The following is a 25,016-nucleotide window of genomic DNA, read 5'->3' on the forward strand; positions in this document are numbered from 1 at the left end:
ATATATATATATATATATATATATATATATATATATATATATATATATATATATATATATATATATATATATATATATATATTAATTAATTAAACAGAGGTACTATATATAAAAAGTACCATATACCATATATTGTATTACTATATAAAAAAAAATAATATTGCTATTTATTATTATAGAGTTTTACTATATACAGCCCAAGTATTTCTATTTACCAGACCCTTGATCTTGAAATAAATAAAACAAATAACTTTTAATTAATGTATATTAGTACAGAAGTACTAATATATAACAAATATGTAAATGTTTAATTGCACTACAAAGCATATTCAAAGCATGTACAAATCAAGCTTATCTTACCTTTCCATTCAGAGGCGTGTTTGTACCCCAGAATCCTCTGTGTGGCTTTATTTTCAATGAAAAGAAAAAGACGCAGAAACATCCTCTCAGTTTTTCAGTCTTCCTCTTAGAAATTTATTTGAAACACTGCTCCTGTACATTAGAAAACCAGACAATAATTATAATTCCAGGATTAATCTTTCAGTTCCACTTCTTTCAATGCACAGGAGCGGGCGAGTGCCACCACGCAAACACCAGACGCACTGTACCACCAGAACCAAAGCAGAGAGAGTGTAAACAGTGGGAGGAAGGACTGAACGGAACACCTCTCACTTCATCAGGCTTCCAAAGGGAAGCAGCCTCCAGCACCACCTGCTTAGCAGGGAAAGGAGAGAACGCCTTAAATTCCACACGCACAGAGGTCACACAAAGCAAAGTTCAAAAGGTCAGTTGGATAAAAACTGTTTTAGTCCACAAGGATGAGAGCACCATATTCCATGTCCATGTTCCAGAGTTGATGTGAACAGTTTGAAGTCTTGTATCAGCGCAGAAGAGATGGCTGGGACTTTTGATGACACGTGTGCCACCCTCCTCTGGAACAGAAGAACACTTGAGGCCTGTGAGCTAAACAAAAACAACATTTACACTTAGAACCTGAATCGAAGTTTTTAAATATTTTATTCAAAGACGTCTCTTATGCTCACCAAGGCTGCATTCATTTGATTAAAAATACAGTAAAAATAGTAATATTGTGAAATATTATTACAGTTTTAAATAACCATTTTCTATTTGAATATATTTTAAAATGTAATTAATTCATGTGATGCAAAGCTGAATTTTTAGCATCATTACTCCAGTCTTCAGTGACATGATCATTTATAATGTTTTCTTTACATCTTTTTATTTTTGTATGTATATGTGTGTGTGTGTGATTTTTAAAGAATAGAAAGTTCAAAAGAACAGCATGTGTTTTAAATAGAAACTTTGTAAATGTTTAAAACCAACTAAAACTCCTTGCTATTTTTAAATCTTGCTGACCCCAAAAACTTTTTTGAATGGTAGTGTATAATAAACACTACAAAGCTTTTAATATTCAGTCTTTAAATCTTTTTATACTCTGCTCAAACTATATAACCTTCAAAATGTTGTGAACATTTAGTTTAGTTATAACATTCAAGTCGGTCTTCACAAACTTTCTTTTTCTAGTTTATGATTCCACATTAACAACAGCTGTTGTAGCTGTAGGATTCTGGTGCAGTTTTGTAATTTTGTTATATTAACAATTTCAGCGACAATGTTATCTTAAGTGGAAGAAGGGTGATTTAGGCGTAATCTAGAATGTATGAAGTTGTCATGTATTACCGGAGTCCACTGAGCCGCATGGCACCGTTTCCTGCTTTCTGGAAGAGCTACGACCAAAGAATGAAGGCTAAAGAAAAAAATAAAAATAAAAATAAAAACTGAACATGGGAACAAAATCAAAAAAGACAAAAAAACAAAAAACAAACACCACAACAGAACAAAGAGGAGAGTATGAATTAAACATTATATTTATACTTGAGAGAAAAACATTATTGGAGAAGATGATTGTGCTGATCTTGACATAAAATGATAAAGTGATTACCTTTTCTTCTAGCTCCTTTATTTGACGCTTCTGCGCTTCTATCCATTCTTCCAGCTCTTTTATCCTCTATTGAGACGGGAAAAAAACATCAATAATTAGCTATAGTAACAATTGGCCAAAACGAAATACTGACGCTTTTTAGTCACACACATAGTACGTACCGCTTGAGCATGTTGTAGCAGTTCCATCCTCTCTCTGAGTATCTGCGCATCTCTCTCTCGTAATTCACTCAAGACCTGCCTCTTCCACTGATCCACAGCCTCTCTCAGCGAATCACGGTCCTGCTCGGTCAGCAGCTCGGACACCTTCCCACCTGTCTCCTCCTGCTGCAGAGCGTCAAACAGCATGGCCTCCAACTCAAGGATGCGCTGAGAGAAACACAGAGGGGTGTGGGCCAGAGATGGCATGCACTCTCCACCAGGGGGCACAGGACTGCTTCTCACAACAGAGTCAAACCCCTCTGCAGTGCTTGAGAATAAAGCATATGGATTATTGGCCATGTGTTATCTGATGTACAGTCCTTACCTTATGTGCATGGTCCAAAGACTGCTTTCTGTAGTCTAATTCCTCGTCTAAATATCCTTTTTGTTTGCTAAAGAGCTCCTTGGGAGAAAAAAGACAAGAGGAAATAACTATTTTGATGTAAAAACACCACATTAACAAAGTTATTCTACATAGATGAGTGAGTGAGATTATCATTATTATTATTCAATTCTATAAAAAAAAATATTTATAAAAAAAAGGATATATATATATATATATATATATATATATATATATATATATATATATATATATATGTGTGTGTGTGTGTGTGTGTGTGTGTGTGTGTTGTTAATTATACCAATTATACCACCAAGTATTTATATATACAAGATATATATGTGATGTAATACAAATCATTAAAAAAAATCTACAGTAAAATGTTTGGAATTTGGGGGAAAACTTATATTTATAAACATTACACATAATATGCTTACTAAATATCTTACTTATAAAATTATAATTTATTTCTAAATAATAACTTATTATGAATGAATGAATGAATGAATGAATGAATATTTTCTTTTATTTTGGGGCAAAATAAGTAAGATGAGCTTATGGAAATTAAAGCGTGTAATGCATTTAAATACATTTACCTTTTCACTTTCGATGTCCAACATTTTCTGCTGTAATGCTGATTTGGTGACTTCAATTTGCTCTAACCACTGGACACAAGAGACGTCAAAATACAAAAACATGAAACAGTCATTAAAAAAACATGAAATTAACATAAAATAAATAAATAAATAAAAAAACATACCTTCTCTGCTAATGTTAATACTGTTCTGGCATGAATAACCACCACTTGCTCCTCATTGGTCAGATTCTGTGCGTGTCATCCAATGAAAAGATGAGACATCAGTGACAGAGATACAGTATGCATGTGTACCAAACACACCCAGGCATGTGTTTAAACACACACATTTACATATGAAATCAACATACACTTACGGCGTTATCCCCCAGAATATCGAGTTTCTTCATCAGCTCTGTGATCACAATGTCCTGTGGTGTGAGAAAGACTTTATTTGAGAGATATTAAACCACAAATTCTTCTCCAGACATCAGCAGATTAGATCTGAGCTGGACCACTGACAGTCTGTTACATGTTTGGACTGATATCAGTTCAGAAAAACTTAATGGAAAATGTGCAAAAAAATAAAATAAATAAAATTCTCAGCTGATATGTGCAATAAAAACCAACAAGAACCTTAAAATAATTAAAACCTAGTCAAAGATCTACAGTAAGAGTAGTTTTCTGTGGCACTGGTTTTCATAATTTTCTGTATTTTTAGATGATTAATAACTTAAAATATATGATAATATCTTTAAATATCATAATAGCGTTATCATCACTATGTGGGGTAAGTTGTCACTATAAGAATCTGCTGTATATTTTAAAAGACACGCCATATCTGTATTTAAAATGTACTATAATATAAAAATATTTATTTTAAAAAATTTTAATAATACAAATCTGAAAACACAATAAATTAGTATAATGTTAAATATTTTTTTTATGAAATATAAAATTATATATATAAAAAAGGGGAAAAAATATGTATTTAATTGTTATATGTAGGATAATATAAAAAAGTTTTCTTTTAAAAGATTCAATAAGTAGAACAATTATAAAAACGTTAGGTAACAATATTAAATCTTTATTTAATAAAATATAAAATACTATGTAAAGCAAAACAGGACTGTATTTAAAATTTGTAATATGGATCATAATGTAATAACATTTATTTTAAAAGATTTAATAGGTAAAACAATTGTGAAAACATAAGGTAATGAAATATAAAATAATTATTTAATAAAACAAAATACTATATATATATATATATATATATATATATATATATATATATATATATATATATATATATATATATATATATATATATATATATATAATAAAAATTATATAATTAATAGAATATAATTAATTTATATGATAAAAACGCACAACATATATATATAAAAAATGTGTTGTACAATGACATCGAAAAAAATATTTTAAGATTTAACGAAAACGGGAAATAATTTTAAAAACAACAATGCAACATTAATATTAAATCATTATTTAATACCATTTAAAATACTATATATACTCATTTAATATTAATGTTGCATTGTTGTTTTATAATTATTTAAAATTATAACACACACACACACACACACACACACACACACACATATATATATATATATATATATATATATATATATATATATATATAATATTTAAAATGTTACAAAACAATGTAATATAATATTAATATTATTAAATTAAAATAATAATAAACAATTTTGAATTAATAATGAAAAAACTATCAAATTCTTACCACAGTATCACTGAGACAACTTGCCCCAACCCGATCGTTCATTATTAAAGTGCCCCTATTATGGATTTTTGAAAATTACCTTCCATGCAGTGAGTAACACAAAGTGTATGTGAATTATAATGTCATGGAAAGTTTTAAATCTGAAAGTGCACCTTGTGTAAAGTTATTGTCTCTCAAAAGAAAGAGTTGACTCTGACTCATTGAATCCCAAGCTGTTTCATGTTGAACTGGAAACATTAGCACATTGCCTGCTCACTTGTTGGTCTTTTCCAGTTGATCTGATTGGAAATGCAAATTCATTCTTTGCCACTAGGTGCCTGGTAATGCTGTACACAAAGAAGCACTGCGCTAAACAAACACTGCTTTATCAGACCAAGCAGATTGGGGTTTGTAAAAATAAATCATTGAGCGAATCATTTGGGAGTCGTTGAGCAAGTAAGGTCAAAATAAATGCATATTATAAGAGAATGAAAGTGTTTTTTGACCTTACATGCATGTCAATCTGTTGTTGGGGACTCCCAAAACCAAAATATGACCCTTTCAATACCCATTATAGGGGCACTTTGAAATAGTATAGTTACATAATTCTGACAACTAGCCCTGGTCTCTCAATGGAGACGGGAGGCATATGGTTCAGTAACTCACAGTAACACCCTCTGCCTCACAGTACAACTGCAGGGGACTCATGCCCTCAGCAAAGTGGATGTTCTGGAAGTTTATGGCTGGAGATCTTCTCTCTCTTTCCTGGAGGAAAAAAAAAGAGCATCATTATTATTCCTCTGTTCCTGTAGATTAAATCTGTGTCTGTCACACCTCCAAACACACGACACATTTTGGAGTGGAAAGATCTCCAAGTCAGACTCACTTCAAGTTCAAGAATTCTGAACTCCAGGAGTTCGTTTTGGTCTTTTGCATCCTGAATTTCATTTTTCAATCGCGTCTCCTCCGTCTCCATATTTTTAATCTAGGAACAAAAAATACAAAGTGTGAGGTGAAAAAAACCCCAAAAAAACAAAGTAATCTGACAGGAAACTGTCTGTGAAACAAATGAGCAGCATTCACTGCCTCAAATTGGCTTTAAGAAATTAATTAAAGCCACAGCTGAACTACTGAAAGAGACTCATTTTGGGGTCAATCCTATAATCCGGTGCCTTTGTTACTTTAATAAAGAAGCCTTTCTTGTCTTTACACACACTTTTCCCAAAGTCATGAAGTTCAAATTTTAAAAACTTAAACTGAGTTATTAATAGAAATATTTTAAACAATAGGAAACATTCTCTGATTGTGATATTCGTCTTCTATCAGTGTGATGAACACGAACGTCACCCACCTTTTCTACAAGCTCTTGGTTGCGTTTATACAAAGCTTGTTTCTCCTCAATCCACTTCATATCCTGAAAAAATCCATATGATATGAATGCAAATGAATATATGGGATTACTTTTAGGGTTTTCATCATGTGTGTGTTGCCACAAAATAGATCCCGATTTAGACTACAAATGACATTGGGTGAGAAAAATAAATAAATAAAGGAAAAAGAAAAAAATTAAAAACAAGCAGTGATTCAAGGACTGCTGGAAAGTCACTGTAAGACATATTCATTATCTTTCTGGATCCTTTACAGTGAATGGGTGCCGTCAGACTGAGAGTCCAAACAGCTGATAAAAACATCACACCTTTCCACAAGTAATCCACAGCACTCCAGTCCATCAGTTAACATCTTGTTAATCGAAATGTTATGTGTTTGTAAAAAAATTACTTGTGGATTATTGTTTTTATCAGCTATTTGGATTCTCATTCTGACGGCACCCATTCACTGGTGTGCAAGTAGCATACAGTTAAATTTCTCCAAATATGTTCCAATGAAGAAACTAATTCTTCTATATGTTGGATGGCCTGTGAGGTAAGTATGTTTTCAGCAATTTTCATTTTTGTGAACTATTTCTTTGATGGAATTATGCGAGTACAACTGTGCTAAATGTTATTAGCAGTAACAGTGCTGGTGCTGTACCTGTCCCTGATGACTTAGAACACACTCCAGATCTGATATTCTGGTCTGATACCGCATCAGTTCGGCCTGAAGCTGCTCTCGAGTCTAAAACAGACAAACAATTATAATTTTTGCTCATCTGTAAAAAAAAAGAAAAAAAGAAAAAAAGAAGCCATTTGTAAACCATTTAACTTTTTTTTGTATTTCAGTGAACTATTATATTCAATAAAGAAACAAATGTAGGGCGGGACTTGATTTAGATTTTCAGGAATTAACTGGATTGTAAAAAGTGGGCGTTACCAGAACATTGATCTAAGGTGATTGGAGGAAAGATGAAATATATTATGTTACCCACAAAGGTGCATTTCATTTAAATGAAACAATTACAATGATCAAATATCTTGTTCTTTAAAATAATGTGGCCCACTTTGATTTCATGGTGATGTTTATTTGTAATTTTTGTCTTTAACAGTTAAACTAGGATCATTTTGGGGATGGCACATTTTTGTGAACCAGTATTTTGTACCAAAGAGATGTTATTACAGAAATGGAGACCGAGTGACTGACATAATGCACTTTTCCTCATTGTGGTCAAAAAAGCTTTTAAAGCTTGATGCTCAATTGCATTCGCTGGTTATGACACGGTGTAATATTGCAAAAAGAATCATATTCATATATTGGAGTATACAGCTATCTGCTAAGAGCTGAGATGTTGTTGTTAAAGGGAGTGAATGTAAATATTTAATGGCAGGGATGTTTAAATGATTTACCTTGAGCTCTTTCTCTGCATCAAACGTTCCTCCCACCTGCTCCTGCAGGAGCGCGTAAGCTCGCTGAAGAGCCTGATACTCCATCGTCAGCTGACGGAAACGCAACTCTGTCTCCTCCTTAAGCATTCCCTGAGCACAGAGAGATGACAGGTTTACGCTCATGGTTTACAGAGACACACAAACACAGCCAAACACACACACGCACCTCTTCGAGGTCATCCTCTGGCGTACAGGGCGTTCGGTCTGTGAGGTAGGAAATAGAGGAGCCGTCCGAGTCTATAGAGCCTTCCTCATCATAGCCAAAAAACGTCTCCACCACCGGCTATGGAGAGAAAGAGAGATAGATAAAAAAAAAAAAAAAAAGAAACAAATAATAAAAATAAAATAATTAATGATAAAAAAAAAAAATCTAAATTAGCTCACATTAAAAATAGCTACAGATACTTACAGAGCAAATAGGCTTATATTCTTCATAAAAAATATATATATATTTCTTGATGGTTTCTGTGAGAGCCACAGGGTTAATATTCATTGTTGCGTAAATTAATATAATAAAAAAAAAAGACATACATAAAACATCACTAGGATAAATCAATGGTGCAGTGGTGCTTATTCATAAAATGGTAAAACTATATAATAATTATAATCATAATTTTTAGTACTAATGTAAAAATAAATGCATATTCAATGCATGATTAAATTATATCAATAAGTCAATAAAATATAAAAAAACAACAATGAAAATATTAAAAAAATAAATATTTCATACATAAAATATGATAATAAAATAAATGTATAATCAATGCATAATTATTAAAAGTATATGATAAGCAAAACTAAACAAAATAAGCTAATAAAAATTCTATACACACTATGATTATAAAAAATAATGTATAATTAATCTTAAAATGCATAATCACGAATAATGTAATGTATGAGTAAATAGTATAAAAGAATAAGACATTGCTGAATTATGCAGTAATGCAAAATAATAATGTTTTTATTTTATTCTTGTCATGATTTTAAATTTATTTTTGGTAACACTTTAGTTTAGGGTCCAGTTCACACTAATAACTAGTTGCTTATTAGCATGTCTATTATTAACATATTGGCTGTTTATTAGTGCTTATAAAGTACATATAATGCATGACATCCATAATCCTACCCAATACCCTAAACTTAACAACTACCTAATACACTATTAATAAGCAGCAAATAAGGAGTTAATTGAGGCAAAAGTCATAGTAAATGGTTAGTTAATAGTGAGAATTGGACCCTAACATAAAGTGTGATCTTATTTTTTTATTTTTCTTAATGGGAAAACTACTTTATAAAAGGTCTGGTCGTTGTTGTTTTTATTTGGCAGAAGGTTTTTTGATTTTTTTTTCACCTTCATGATTGTCTTATGTGCACTTAAAATAAAATAAAAAATGTGTTTGACGATGATAAGTGTGAATGCATAGTTCAGTGCTGATGTCTGCGTACCCTACAGGTTCTGAAGGGCTTCTTCCTGCGTAGGCTGTCCTGTCTCCTGTATCTCAGCAGCATGTCTCTCTCCTGAGAAAAAAGATCAAAACAAGGTTTAATTAATGAACAAAACACATGAACATGCATCAGGTTCTCTATCATACATGAACATCTCATATCTATAAAGAACAAGGTGCTGTTTCCACTTCCAGTTTTACAGAAAGAAAGAAAGGAAGGAATGCATGCTGCTGTATTTACATTACTACTATTTACGTCTGAACCTCACATACAGTACATTACTCACTCATTTCAGTTGCTAATTTCATTCCCCCTTTGAGAAAACAGATATTTCTGCAGACATTTTCATCTGGGTTTTGTTAGGTATCGTACTGTGCTCATATGCAAAAACATATTTTAGCATTTCACAGTGTGAATATTTCCCAGAGGCAAAATGACTCACTATTACACTCTTCACATATCCAGTGGTTTCCAGTGCCTGGAAATTAAAACAGACACAGTTTGCATGTATAATTACTTTTATAAAATTGACCCCATGTAATCTATGTCCTAATCTAATTGTGGCTTTCAAAATACTTTTTTGTGCTTCCATGTGAGAAGTAATTCTGATACCTTGGACAGATCGTCGATTATGTTCTGTTGTTCCAGCACTTGTAGTCTGAGAAACTCAATCTCTCTTTCCTCTTGACTCTGATCCAGATCGTTCAGAGAACTGGGCCGGCGAATCGTCCCGGCCTTCTCTCGCTGCAAAATAAAACATCAAGTGACCGGATGTGTGCAGAGAGACTACTGACAGATAGATATTCACTCATGTCTGAGGAGTTGTCATAATGATCAGATCATTTAGACAGAAGAAGAACAGTAAGTGGTGCAACTCAACCGACAAATTATATACATGCAAACACGGCATGTTACATAAAGATGCTTCAGTATTCAAAGCTAATGTTTTATGCACTCAATCTAAAAATACTTCTTTAGTATCAAGCATATATAAACAGGTTTATGCAGTAGAACAGGCAGATGGATGCTTCTTTCGTCTAGGGCATCAATCAAAATAATAGTAATGTGCCTGAGCTGGAAATGGCCAATTATGTCAAATGACATTGGAGCAGTTGTTGGATATAAATTGATCAAAACAGAACCGGCTCAACCAGCATCACCTCATCATGCATTTACTGCAATGACTACATTTTCAAGAGGAATCATTTTGAATTGTTAGTTTGCAAAAGAGCAGGTGTATCTACTTAATACAAGCAATAAGACTAAAATCATGCTATATAGTCTCTCAATTAAAAAGGGCTCATACTATGCAAATACAGTTCCCTTCATTACCATTTGGATGTTCTCCTGAGTGACAAACTGCACTTTGTTCTCCATGCGTCTCAGTGCATGAGCCAGTTCCTCATTCTTGCGGCTGAGACGCCTGTTCTTGTCCAGTAATGGCTTATACTGGCTCTCAGCTTCACGGAGACGCTTTAACTGGACACAAGCACACAGAAACAGAGGGTAACCAAAAAAGTTAAGGTGGCAGAAGCATGCAGTAACCCTAAATAATATTTAAATACTTAAATATGCATGAATATCTTTCGTTTAGGAAGGACGGCTATACTAGTATTGATTTCAGAAAATACTTTTACAAATAAAACCTTCAAAGTTACTTGTTTTGAACACAACGCTATCTTTCAAAATGGGATCAGAGATGTTGCAAAACTAAATGACCTGGACTGTACATTTGAAATCTAAAATGACTTGGCTATTTCAGTCTACTTGAACATCAAGTCATTGTTGAGGACTGTATTGAGTGGTCCAAACCCTTGCTGAAGGTTTCAGCTGCCATGTTTAAATCACTCTTTGTTGATCCTAAAGACCATCTGAACTGAGAGGAGGAAACACTAAAGTCATTCATCACTGCGCACATACATACCACCATTACAGAGAACATTCACACTATTACATAACACATAGAAAGGCAAAAAATAAAAAATAAAAAACCTTTATTATGCTTTTATTACAGTTAACATCATACAAAAGACACACACTATTTATATTTGCTCATTTGTGCACAAAGCAATCACAGTTTGGAAAAGAAAATTAAGTAATTTTTTTTAAAGAATGAATTCGTTTTTGGACAAAAGTAAACAAAAGATGGATGGATGGATAGATAGACAGAGAGTAAGATAGATAGACCTATAACAAGTAAATACATACGGATAGTAAATATATATAGATTTTTACCATAGCAATAAATTAAACAGAACAAATATAACAACAACAACAACAAAAAATACTATACAAATATTACATTTTTTTCCGATAACAATAAATAAATAAATAAATAAATATTTTAGCAAAACAATAAACATAAAAGATAACAGAATAAAAATATTTTACCTTAACAAATAAATAATAATAATAATAATTCACACTAGCACAGACTCACCAGTTCATTGCGTTCCTCTGACAGAAGTGCGTTGCGGTCTTCTAGTTTGCGGATAATAGCACTCAGTTCTGCGATTTTCAGTTGGAAACGTCGAGCGTCTTTCTCATCCAACTGCTGCATCTGGAAAACAAACCAACTGCAGGTAACTGGAAAAAACACTTTTTTTATGTTAATTCTTTTTCTTTCTTTCTTTCTTTCTTTCTTTCTTTCTTTCTTTCTTTCTTTCTTTCTTTCTTTCTTTCTAAGCTTTCTTAAACATCTCTGACAAACACCAAAGTCTTGACATATATGCAGTTTTATTTATTTTATTTCAATTCCATTTGGTGTTGCTGTATTTAGGAAATATCCCATAATGTCAGGTTACTGCAGAAACAGTTGGAGGAGGGAATAGAGAACGAGTTCTCTGGCATGGCCACATCTGAAAAAGAGCTGAAAGGTCACTGCTCAAATCCATCTCTTCTCCTGCAGAGAAAATGAAAGCAGCAGCTCCACCACAGCAGAAGCAGACATCAACCCCACAGCCAGAGACACGCAAGTTCTGCTGCTGAGAAACAAGCCTCGGATAGAGACGCAAGACTGAACGTGTGAATACAAAGTGTGTGCATCCATGCGTTTCCTGACATGTGGGAAAGATCACACTCAGACTCTCACCTTCAGCCGTATGCTCTCTGCTGCATGATAACAGACCGAAAAGCCCATTTCACAGCTAAGTCTATTTTTATAACTGTATATTTATATCATTATATTTTTGACTAGAAAATGGGCAACCCGAGGAGAGTTTAAACTTGTTGGAGTCATCATTTTTTAAACATTAGTTTGGTGCCACAGAAATGATGAACAGCAGCTTTAAGACTAAATGATTTTCTTAGTACAATTAACATGTTGATACAAGGCTGTTATACAGCACTCAAATTCAATTAGTATATATATTTTATGTTTAAATACATTATTTGTCAGGGATGCATTAAATTAATTAAAAGTGACAGTAAAGACATTTATAAGGTAACAAAAATTGCTATTTCAAATAAATGTTGTTCTTTTGAACTTGCTATTCATTAAAGAATAGGGGGACAAAAAGAACAATCAGCTTCAAAATAATGTAAGCATTAATAATAAATGTATCTTGAGCACCACATCAGCATATTAAGATGATTTCTGAAGGATCGTGTGACACTGAAGAATGGAGTATTTATGCTGAAAATTCAGCTTTGCATCATAGAAATAAATTACATTTGAAAGTATATTCAGCTGAAACAGTTATTTTAAATTGTAATATTTTAAATAATTGTAAATACTATTAAATGGCAATAAATGACAAACAGCTGCTTTAAAACTAACACTGCTTCTCTCAGTAAGTTAATATAACGATACACCAACAAGTCTATTTCACAGCAATGAAGCTATAGAAAAAATAAATAAATAAATAAACTAATAAACAAGACAAATATATAATTTCTGCAGCTTAACAAGAAGCATTTTGCAATCCAAAGAAACACAATTCCTTAAATACAATTTAAGTTGCTTTGGAAATCCACTGTAAAGACAACAAATATTATAAGTTTCTTTGTTAGACTCCAGAGAAAGATTAAAAATAGAATATATAGCAAACTAAATAGGCCCTTATTCAAGTCGCAGTAGGAGACTCATTAAATAAAGTTGTTTTAAATAAATTTTTTATCATGTGTGCAGGGAAATAAATAAAAGCCCAAACCTAACATGTACAAAGCCAAAATTGCCAGGCATTTGGCATTTAGAAATACAGCAGCTCATGTTATTAATGGTTAATTTAAGACTTAATGATGATCTCCAGTAATGTTGTATTTGGTTTGATCATTCTGATACAAACATTACTAACATAGTGAAAAGAAACACTAAGCTTGAAAAAGTTACTGCTGTTAATGAAAATCTGTCACTAATGTCTATAGATGAGTTTGCGCAGGCAATAAGAGGTGTAATAATGTGTGATGTAGGGATGTTAGAGTCGTGCTGTCAAGCGTGAGGATCTCGGGACAGATCCGTGTTTACTCCAGCAGATGAAACAAACAGCTGGACCAACAATATTTTCCTCAAACCCAGATCTATTACATTCCTTGAACCTTTGCACAAAACTGAATTTACAACCACACATTTTCTTTTTCTTAAATTCATGCAAGGACAGTCTGCTGTGTATAATGTTAATACCACATGCACATTAATGACCTTTTCGATGTTCTTACCGTGGATTGATTTGGAATAAAAATCTTGTTAAAGGTTCTTCAAGGACTGATGGTGATTAACAGTATAGCTGATAACAATTAAACAGTAAAGTTCAACAGCCATTTGACCACTTTTCCTAATGCTTTTATTTCTGTAAGTGTTTTCCCCCATTACTTTCTCCATAGGCATTCAAATATTTCTAATAAAAATATATGCCATTAACCCAAAACTAACCAGCTCCAAAATGAGAAACTAAAACATCGTTTAAAAAATAAAATAAAAATCTGTCTTGAAGACTTTCCATGTTATTGCTCAAAAGCAGTTTATGGAGAATATGAATGAGACTTTCTGAAAACAGACTGTAGTGCTTTATATAGCTCTAGATCTGGGTTGAGGAAAACGGACCCGAGCAGGAGAGCAGAATGAAAGCAGAGGTGCAGCAAGCGGCGAGGTTTAGTAATGAAGGAGAGGTGCTTACAGGGTTAGCCGTGTTCTCTGCTGCGTCCCCTGCAGCGAGTGAATAAGGGCCCTCTCGTCTGGGGCTGGAGTCTCGCAGCAGGGCCAGCTGAGTGTCTACAGCCTGTTTCTGCTGCTGTAGTTTCCACGTGTGGCCCGCCTGAGCGCTGAGCTCTCTCTCCAGCCCACAGACAGCACGCTCCTTTAGTTTAATCTCATCCATCTACAGGACAGAACACAGCACAGTCACACACATTCTGCCTTACACAGGTAAGTAGATATAAAACATGATCGGCGGTCCACAGGAGGAAACGCAGTTACCATGTTCACCCAGGACAGGAAATCACACAGCAGTCCAGGGTTATTTGAGAATCATTGAGACTTTGCTATAGACTCGATTTTGAATTAGTTTGTATTTTTAAAATTTTCCATTTTTAGTTTTTAATCAGTTTTAGTTTAGTTGTTTTTTTTTTTTGGTACATCAAGTTTAACTAAATTAAAATCAGAAACATTCCTTTGTCAACTATCTATCTATCTATCTATCTATCTATCTATCTATCTATCTATCTATCTATCTATCTATCTATCTATCTATCTATCTATCTATCTATCTATCTATCTATCTATCTATCTATCTATCTATCTATCTATCTATCTATCTATCTATCTATCTATCTATCTATCTATCTATCTATCTTCAGTTAATGTTTCTTATTTCAAGTAACACAATTTTTATAGTTTATTGATTAATTAATTCATCCCCTTAAAAACATAACATTTAGTTTTTATTCATATTTATTTCAGTTTAAGCTATTTTGGTACATCAAATCAGACTAAATGAAAATGAGAAATGTTGCCATGGTGACTAGCTGACATAATAATAAAAATGATAATGATGATAAAGATGATAATAATAATATATTTATTTATTTCAGCAGATTCCAGCTTATACCAATAATATATTACAATATTCCATCATTTTTTTTTTTTTTACATTTTCCTTATTGCTTTAGTTGTATTATTTTATTTCACAAAATCCATAAACTGTCTATACAGTTTTTATGAACTGTTATTGCATTTTTTTTTAGCTAGTTGTACTATACATACATACATATTTATTTATTTTAGGGCTGTCAAAAATAGTGCATTAACGACGTTAATTAGTTGTTTGTCGTTACTTACGTCAAATTTTTTAATGCATTTCACGCATGCGCAGTGTGACAAATTATTTAGGTCAGGAAAGTCTCGTCGATCTCTGAATTCTCAAGATAGTAAAAAACAGCGGCGAGCACTGCGACGTAAACACAGAAGAAGCTTAAGGTTTTACCCCATTTACTCTCAAATACATTCATGCCAAGCTCGATAAACAGAGACGACTTTGGAAGTTGATACGCTGGAGCTTCTTCCTGTTATAGCGTCCTGTGTTTCACACTGTGCATGCGCAGAACGCATACATGCAATGCAGCGAAAATTACAGCTGTTTGGGAAAGCATATGCATTTTTACTTGGTTTTACTGGCACTTGAAGCCTTCAGAACATGAAAATATCGATCCTAAAGTATTATGGCAGAGCAAATGAACACCTCCCAAAAACAAGAATGCCCAGAGTGCTGCTTATGTGATTGTGGCGCATGTTTGTGTTTCTGAGTTCATTCTTTTGAGTTTCTCTATGCATAATTTCATAGATATGTGGCTATATTTAACCACTGGTTCACCTAAAACTCTTACACTATCTGTAGTTAAATGGCATGGTTTGTAATAGGGCTCAGGTAAATTTGATTAAGTAAATGTTAAACTTTTGAAATTCAGAAAAAAAGAACCACATATTGATGAATCAATACATGCAAATTATGTATCTGTGTCCTGTAATTTATCTTTTGGTATGCATTTCAGAAAAAAAAATGGTTAGGATTCAGGTTTAATTGCAAATAGGGATTAATCATGATTAATCCACTGAAAATTCTGATTAATTTGATTAAAAATTTTAATCATTTGACAGCCCTAATTTATTTATTTATTTAAAATGCCTGAGTGCACATTAAAGATTTATTTAAGCTTTATTTTCGAATGCTGTCACTGGGGAAGAACCCATTCAAAATACCTAATTTACCCCTAAATGGAGCATATTATGTGTACACCCCTAAAGTCTACATATTAGTACCTTTTGAACAGTTTCTGCTCCAGTAACAGTTGTGTCTTTTTTGTGTTTCTAACAGTGCATAAATGGTATAAAGTATGGGAGTTCAAATGCAACATAAATCAACATAAAAGTGCTTCTGCACACGAAACCTATAGAGGATCAGGCTTTTCTGTGCTATAGGATGTGTTCTGACACTCAGAGCACGAGCCACGTCTATAAGAACACAGTGATCCCATCGTATTAGTGTATCAGTAAGAGAAAGACTGTATAAATCCATTTTATAAACTCCTACAGCAACTAAACAGCAGCAAACAGAAGCACAACTAAAAGAAATGAACTGTGCTGCTTGCTTTCTCTGCCTTGAGTTTCTCCCTCTCAAATACACACATCCATTTATATTATAGCTACTGTACCTCTTGTGCTTCATTATATGGAGGTTTGCAGCAGTATTCAGTTCTCTGTGAGAATTCCTTTTACATTTGAACATACAAATGTAAAATCTTTAGGCTGACCTTTCACAAATCACAGCTCTAATAAAATCACCTAACTGGTAAAATGTCCTAATGCACAGTCCAGAAATACTTCACACAGACTTTAACACAGCAGTTCAAAAGAAGCTTTACACTCCAATTATGCACGGATTCAAACACTGCATACGATTTATACATCTAAAATTATACATTTCTAAAACCTGCATGGAAATGGTAATCAGCTGAATATTTTTTGACAGTAAAGTATAAAGTGTGAACTAATGGACTGATAAAGTCCATTCAAACTCTCACTGAAAAGGGAGAGACTGTGGCTAGTTGTCACACTTTTTTTTCACACTATTTTTCAGGTTTATTTTTCGAAAATCTGTTTTTGTATACAGACAAATATATTTTTACAGATTAACCTAATTAATATTTATATCCGGAGAAAAAAGGTACAATTCACTGAATCAAACTTGACAGTAAAGACATTTAAAATTTTACAGATGATCTTTATTTCAAATGCGATTATTTGCCTTCTATTTAAAGAAACCTAAAAAAATATGCATTACCTGTTTCCAACTTTTCATCTCACAATTCTGACTTTTGTCTTGCAATTCTGAGTTTACATCTTACAATTCTTACTTTGTTTCTCTCAATTCTGAAAAGTTGCATGATAAGAAAACTCAAAATCCAGAGAAAAAAGTCAGAATTATGAGAAATAAACTCAGAATTTTGAATTGTGTGCAGAGTTTAATAAAAAAACTGTTGTTTCAAACTGTAATGATATTTCACAATATTACAGTTTTTACAGCATTTTTTTATTAAAAAATGTGGCCTTGGTACAAAAAAAATAAACGACTGCATTTTCACCCAAAATGTAAACAATAAAACAATGATGAAACAAAGCAATCAATGAACCAGCAAAAAGAAAAACATTGTGACAACTAGCCCCGATGTACATTCAACCCCCCTCAGCTGAATTCTCTGTAGAAAGCAAACTGAAGAAGAATGAAAGAACACATCTTTTGAATCTCTTTCTGGTGTTCAATGACTCATTCTCTCTGTCAGGTGACTCACATTGACACGTTACCACTTTATTCAGAGCATCTCACAGGAAATCTCAGTGTGCGTCTATGTTTATCTGTGATATATAAAGCGATACATGGCTCAGTGGGAAAATTAGGTCCTGTCTCTTATATGGCATCCCTCAGCTATAGAGAAAAAAATGCATTACATTACACAACACATTAGCATTTTAAACACACTGGTTTTCCATGAGCTTCATGAATACGTTGATTATGATGTATGCCATTACACACGCCTCACTGTTTCCTTGGTGATTCATGTGCATGGTGAATTAATTTAATCAAAAAATATCAGCCGTGGACATTCAGTATCCGGGCTCCGGGCCAGACCGCAGGGCTCCAGACCCGTGAGGGACGGACACCAAACTCCTGTCGGTGCGCTGCTTAACATGGATTTGAACACAGCAAGCCCTGCTGCTCAGTGGAGATGTCCTAATTTTTCATCAAATGGCGTTATCATGGGACCGTGCTTTGAATGTGAAGCCAACCAACATGAATATGAATTTATTATTACATATCATGTCTACTGTACTTGATTCTGATTGGTTAACTGCAGCATTCTGCAGTCAGATGTTTTTGTATAATGGCTGCTCAACAGTATATTTGACCTAGTGCTAGTGCTTTGGTAGTTTTACATCACTCCACAGCCGCTTTCTTCTCACATGAATAATTATAACTCTAATCATTATTTCATAAACATCTGATTTTTTTACACGGATTTTGTCAGTCACTTGTTCTATTTCAGCATTGATCCAGGAAGCCCTTCCCATAATGAATCGTTATTGGACTAAACCAATATTATATTAAACATCAACTAAGGAGAGAGACATTTAAATCATTTAAGTGTGGAGAATCAGACAAATATCTAATGATACACAGGGTAAACCATGAGGAAGCTTTAAAAATTACTATATTTGAATTAATCTTCCTTCCTTTTATTTATCAACACATTTGTCATCCTGTAAAAAAAAAAAAAAAAAAAAATTATTGAAGCATGCACCAACAAATATGTTTGTATATTGGAGATATGGTGGTATTGGTTTTCGATAATGTCATTTTTAATTCACTTTTGTTGATGGGATCACTTCTGTTAATGTGTGTTGTGCATTACTGTTAACATGAAACTCGAAGCAGCTCACTTTTTTGTTTTCTGAGAATATTTAATGATGTAAAGCCTCTCCAAACAATACACCAGGCTGATCCGAATTCCCTCAAACGCCCGAGGCACAGCTATCTCCTCAGAAAAGGCGGGACAGCTGTAATCCCCCTTCCCTCGTGAGCGTCTGAGCCCGTCTCTAATTGACATCTCAACGCCTCAGACGACCGAGTCTCTCTTTCATGCGTCAGACTGCTTCTCCTTTTCTGAAAGTAATCCTGTTACGCCCCTTATCCATGCACTCGACATTATTTACCCAGCCTTTAAACATGACCCATTCACATTCACACATGCTTAATAAACTTACAGTCTGCATGCAGAGGAGTGATGCATTGGAACTATGAAGAGAGTCTCACTCCAAGTTTCCAAGGCACTAAAATAAATATTGCCAAGAATCATAAAAGGTGATGTGCATTTTATTTACTCATTATTAAATATTAACATGCATTATTAGTTCAGGCATTCCATCTGCTGATGCTTGTGGCACAGATATTACACACTTTTTATTAAACTCATAAACAAAATCTGTCTTGTGTAGAATGACAAGAGAGAAACCATGTTGAAAAATGTGACTTATGTTTGCCTATGCAAAAACAGACTGCCATGTTGCTAAAGTACCGTGGGTGGTTGGCAGTTCTGACATATTCAGAATGTTTTTAACATGCTGCTATGAGCTTGCTGGAGTGTTATGGTTAGGTGACTGTTTACGGTTATATGACCAGTAAGTCATAGCAACTTATGTTTTTCACATTCATTTAACTCATCAAAATATGTTGAGCAATTTCAACTTGATTTTTTTTTTTACTTGATTTTTAAGTCATTTTAATGTCATTTCAGTTCAAATGATTTGCACAACCAAGTTGATTATTCTTAAAAATTCTAATTCAGCAACTTAATTAAAGCTCTCAAATTTAAATAGGTGGAATTTCTTTACAGTGTATATGCTATATACAAGTATAAATAAGTCAATAAAAAAAAAAAAAAAAAAAAAATATATATATACACAAATACATATTGGTACAAATAAATAATAAAAATAAAATAAACAAAATGAAAATAAATGAAAAACAAAATCTTTCAAAAAGTGTAAAAATTCAACAACTGAAATGTATTTGCTGTGTATCCAGAAAGAGATTACATGCTAAGATAATAGCAATGTTCTTTAATTTACTACGAAGTGTAAAATACATAAAAACACACATTCCCAGGAATTAAACTTGTAAGAGTAAGCTATTTCACATTTGCATCTGTGTAACAAATAAAGAGTCAAGCTCATGTAAATAAGGCATTTTCTGGAGACTCTGCACTATTTAAAACAACATCCCACTAGTCAATGTCCAGCATTCCCCTGTGGATTGCATCAGATGCCCTACCAACAATTTCAGCATTCAATGTGTTCCTCCCATCACTCTCAGACTGTGTACCAGCAATGCATATAAATTCTCATACACCAAGGCCTTCTGAGTTCACATAATATGAGAAAATGACCTTGATTGATGTTTCACTTCAACCCAGACCAGAATAAATCCCATTATTTAATTCAACCAAGATCCGAACGTCTCTCATTTCAAATCACACAGGCACAGTGTCTCTCTCCCTCCCATCAGATCATTTCTACAGCCAGCTTAGCATCCTTCACACTGGTGCTGATGTCATCACTGCAGCTGACCAATCAGGAAACGCCTTGTGTGATTCATCATCCTGCTAGTTCATTCTTTCATTCTACTATTGGTTGGTTGCTTGCATGCTGATTTTTTTTTTCTTTTTATTCTACCAAACGAGCATCAGACCTTTCCTCAAACAGCTGCATGGCTTGTGGCATCTTTCTTGCTGGTAACACAAACAGTGCTTGGCTCAGCAAGAATCTCTAATGATGTGCTTGCTTTGTAGTTTTGGTTGGGTGGTCTGACCTGTCCATAAAGGACAGTCGTGGACATACAAGCCGTGTTCACCTTGGCATGCCCTGCCACCCTGCTCGCTAAACGTGATTATGTGATTAACATCTCCAGCCGGCCCTGCAATACAATAAATAATCTAAAGATCAATACATCCTCAACAAACAACGATGAAACAGGCCTCTAATCATATACAGACCTTCTGCATTCACAACTCACCAGATAATACACCAGTAACATTTATTCAATAGCTCTACATTGAGTTCATAGAATGGGATAAGATTAGGGACAGACAAGGGGACAAAAATGTTTATTGGGGTGAGAAATACTACCAAAATCTTATATCATGGTATGAGTAATTGTTTAATCTTGATATAATGGGCAAATGCAAAGTATTAAAGTTTATATAATTACATATCGCTCGATCTCTCTCTCGCTCTCTATCTCTCTCTCTCTCTCTCTCTCTCTCTCTCTCTATATATATATATATATATGAGGGGTTGGTTGATTATCGGTATCTGACATTTTCAAAGCAAATTAGAACAAACTGGATTTTTTGCCAGAGTCTTTTTATTCTTAATTTTGACATTCATTTTCATTTGTACACTAGACGTATATATCGGTTCAAAATATAAACTGTCTGTCCAATTGATTAGTAATAATCGATATCGGCAGTGGCCCTGAAAAACACATATCCGTTAACCCTTAATACATGAATTAAGTAATATATATATATATATATATATATATATATATATATATATATATATATATATATATATATATTTTTTTTTTTTGGCACAATTTTGCTCAGTTAAATTGAATTGAATTGAATTAATACAGAGCTCGGTTCAGTGTCGCTGTCCATGATACGTGGCTCTCGATCTCTCTCGTACGCACCGAACACAGCGCGCGAGTAACCAGCTTTTCCGTGTCTTGTTTTTGGATGCTTAAATGTTTAAATCGACAAGCGGTAAGGCTTAAAAAGACGTGAAAAAGATAAGCTTTCGTGAAGATGCGCAGCAGTTATTATTTATAACAAAAAATATACAAACAAGCAATAGTCAATGTTTTGTTGCTCTGTCATGTAAAAACGTAAACCTATATATATATATATCTACCATATACACAGCCCTAAATATCCATACTTCCATCCTGCATCTTCTCCATCACTTGGGTCACCTGTACTACACATATCACTCATAGTCCTGACTCAACTCTGTTTTCCACAATCTTTCTCACATTTAGTAAATCCTGAAGCGATACAGAGTAGATTGCTTAGCCACACGAGAGCGATCGATACCAGCGGCCACCGACTGCAGAGATATTTTCAGTCTCCAGGAAAAAACTGATGGCAAAAAGCCCAGAACAAGAAAGGCACTGAAGGGAAGAAAGCAGCTTCACTTTAAAGTGTAGCACACAAGGACACACACAGCCATTTCGAGATACACACGTACGGCTAAATATAAAATGTGAACCAACTGATATAAAACTTTGAAGCTTTAGTATAAACAGCGCATGGCAGCGCATGGCAGGGAATTACACTCAAACATCAGTAAAAATACCCACGTTTTGTTCAAAGGTAAATGATTGTTTCCTTGATACTGATTTGCAGCGCTTGCTGTTTTTAAATCATTTAAAGAAAATAATGTTGATAAAATGTGTCATAATTCCTTCCAGCCCACACAAGTATAATAGCCAAACACTTTATAAACACTTCGGACTGAAAATCAAGCATTGCTTTAAACTTTGTAGTTATAAAGCTTGTATAAGTAAAAAAAAAAAAAAAAAAAGCCAGAGTGGGCGGGATTTAGGGGCGGGGCTTCAATCAACTGATTTGAATTGAATGGAACTTGCACAGCAATTTGAATTATTACAGAAGCATGTTGTAATCATTATGTGAATTTTTGCTAAATAAATGCTAATTAATAATTCCTTTCATCAAATTATGAGACTGACCAATAGGAAATGTTTCCAGTTTCCTGTTTCCATCATGGCACCACCCATGTGGTCTTGCCATGTAAACCGTATGAAGCTCTGCCAGTTAACAAAAGATTTTCATTCAGCACATTAATTGTACACACAATCCCTGTGAAGAAACCTGGGGTAAGTGTTCTGCTCAACCTGACCAGCTTTAATTATTAGCTGCCACCCAAGCAAATATATAAAAGGGTATGTATTTAGACCAATGTACTGACAGATGAATTAGTTGATTAATAGTGCATGTCCTAAAGCGCATTACGCACCAGTCTGCGGATCTCTCTTTCACACTCTCTCTTGATGCGGTTGATTTCCTCCTGGTGGAGATGGTAGACGCTGCGGATCTTGGCGGCTTTGATCTTGTCGGATTGAACAGCCACGTTTAACGCCTCCTCCATCTGCCTCTTCACCAGCTTCAGCTCGGAGATCTCCTTCTGCAGTCGCATGCGCTCCCCTTCGAAAGTCCTCCTGCACTCCTCTCGCACCTCCACCATCAGAGCAGACTTCACCTGAACATATGAGAAGTATATTCAATATCGCTAAGTTTTCCAACATTTACATAATTTAACTCCGTTATCTTATATATATATATATATATATATATATATATATATATATATATATATATATATATATATATATATATATATATATATTTATTTGGTTTACTATTTGGTAAGTCTCTAAAGGAGAGTACAACAACTTCACTGACATGACATAATATACTTCTGTTACTAATAATATTGCAATCATAAGATTTTAGTATTTATAATATGAATGATATCACTAGTTATTATTAGTAGTAGTATTATAAGAAGAATTGCCATTTTAAAATTCAGCCGCATAACAAATACTAACAATGATGATGATGACGACGACGAAGATACATTTAAAAAATATATCTGTAAAAACACAGTTTGGGTAATTCCAAAATCTAATATTAATCTAATATATAAAATCAGTAATAATATTTACTGATGTTATTAAAATAAACAGATGGCATAACATCATTTCTAATTATTATTATTAAATTATAATTGTATAAATATAATAACTATAACAATAATTATAAATATTATATTGATAATGAATGCTTTATTATTATTATTATTATTATTATTATTTAACATACATTTTTTTTATTAATTTATTTTATTTTCAGAATTATGTCTTTATTTTTGTAATATTGTGGTCATTTTGAATTAAAGGGACACTGCAGCCACTTGAGGAATTGTAAATAAATGATAACCTCTGTACATATAAAATAGAATTACTTCGTTTTACTTCCATGCCAATGGTACCTTATCGGTGGATCCATCTCGGAGAGCACTGACGAGCGCCTGGAGCCTCTGGATCTCTCCGTCTTTGATCTTAATGACCCGCACCAGTTCGGACTCGTGCTGACGCAGAAGTGTTTCTCGAACGCTGTGGAGCTCCCGAAGTTTCTCCTCATGTAGCTTGGCTTTTAACTCAGTCACCACCACCGTGGACTTGTGCTGCTCGTGACGGACCTCCTGAGACTTCTCCCTTTCCAGCTTACTGACCTGAGGAAATAGATATGAACTTCACTAAAATAAATGGGATCACTTTGAGACTTTGAGACAGACTTTAAACACTGAAATCGAACAATGCATTTAATTGAAAGTATGGTGCTCTCACACACTATATGCATATATATTAAAAAAAAAAAAAAAAAAAAAAAATGGGATACTATAATAAATACTTGGAAACAATTCATTAAATCTGGTATAAAGTATGATGAACATTGAGTCATTGTTTATGCAACGCAATGCTGCACTACAGCTTGTGGGCAATGTTCCATAATTCAGTGTGGTGCAGAATATATTGAGTGTGTCCTAAAAATAGGAGAGTTATTGTGTCAGGACATGACCCTGCGAGGGGATCACATTAGGACACGTCCTCTCTGTTCTGACACAATCTGACACATGCTCCCAGGCAAGCAATAGACAACAACACTAGTAACAGAACAAAGACATGCCATCTTCAAATTCAGACACAAAACAATATTTTAGGCCCTGCACTTATGAAACAGATATAGCCAAGAAGGTGTTAGTGTATTAAAGGCAATGAGACATTG

General features: G+C 33.7%; 1 protein-coding gene across 12 annotated transcripts in view; it reads right to left on the reverse strand.

Moving 5' to 3' along the window:
• Positions 1-380: 380 nt before the first annotated feature.
• Positions 381-25,016, reverse strand: part of jakmip3 (Janus kinase and microtubule interacting protein 3) — a 36,826-nt gene continuing 12,190 nt past the window's right edge. For 2 of the 12 annotated variants that reach the window (XM_026264100.1, XM_026264099.1), the window contains exons 4-25: positions 24,220-24,462; positions 23,185-23,427; positions 14,213-14,413; positions 11,539-11,658; positions 10,431-10,577; positions 9,711-9,842; positions 9,541-9,576; positions 9,099-9,170; positions 7,819-7,935; positions 7,614-7,742; positions 6,865-6,948; positions 6,185-6,247; positions 5,720-5,818; positions 5,500-5,598; positions 3,452-3,511; positions 3,267-3,332; positions 3,103-3,171; positions 2,489-2,566; positions 2,125-2,331; positions 1,964-2,029; positions 1,702-1,768; positions 381-963 (exon numbers count right to left, since the gene is read on the reverse strand). In XM_026264100.1, coding sequence (XP_026119885.1) covers positions 881-963; positions 1,702-1,768; positions 1,964-2,029; positions 2,125-2,331; positions 2,489-2,566; positions 3,103-3,171; positions 3,267-3,332; positions 3,452-3,511; positions 5,500-5,598; positions 5,720-5,818; positions 6,185-6,247; positions 6,865-6,948; positions 7,614-7,742; positions 7,819-7,935; positions 9,099-9,170; positions 9,541-9,576; positions 9,711-9,842; positions 10,431-10,577; positions 11,539-11,658; positions 14,213-14,413; positions 23,185-23,427; positions 24,220-24,462 — 2,481 coding nt within the window. In that variant the 3' untranslated portion in view covers positions 381-880. Of the gene's footprint in view, positions 964-1,701; positions 1,800-1,963; positions 2,030-2,124; positions 2,332-2,488; positions 2,567-3,102; positions 3,172-3,266; positions 3,333-3,451; positions 3,512-5,499; positions 5,599-5,719; positions 5,819-6,184; positions 6,248-6,864; positions 6,949-7,613; positions 7,743-7,818; positions 7,936-9,098; positions 9,171-9,540; positions 9,577-9,710; positions 9,843-10,430; positions 10,578-11,538; positions 11,659-14,212; positions 14,414-23,184; positions 23,428-24,219; positions 24,463-25,016 lie in introns of all 12 variants that reach the window. The other 10 variants (XM_026264110.1, XM_026264111.1, XM_026264102.1 and 7 more) reach the window with 10 other exon arrangements.

Source organism: Carassius auratus, unplaced genomic scaffold, assembly GCF_003368295.1.
Source record: "Carassius auratus strain Wakin unplaced genomic scaffold, ASM336829v1 scaf_tig00216849, whole genome shotgun sequence".
Taxonomy (NCBI): domain Eukaryota; kingdom Metazoa; phylum Chordata; class Actinopteri; order Cypriniformes; family Cyprinidae; genus Carassius; species Carassius auratus.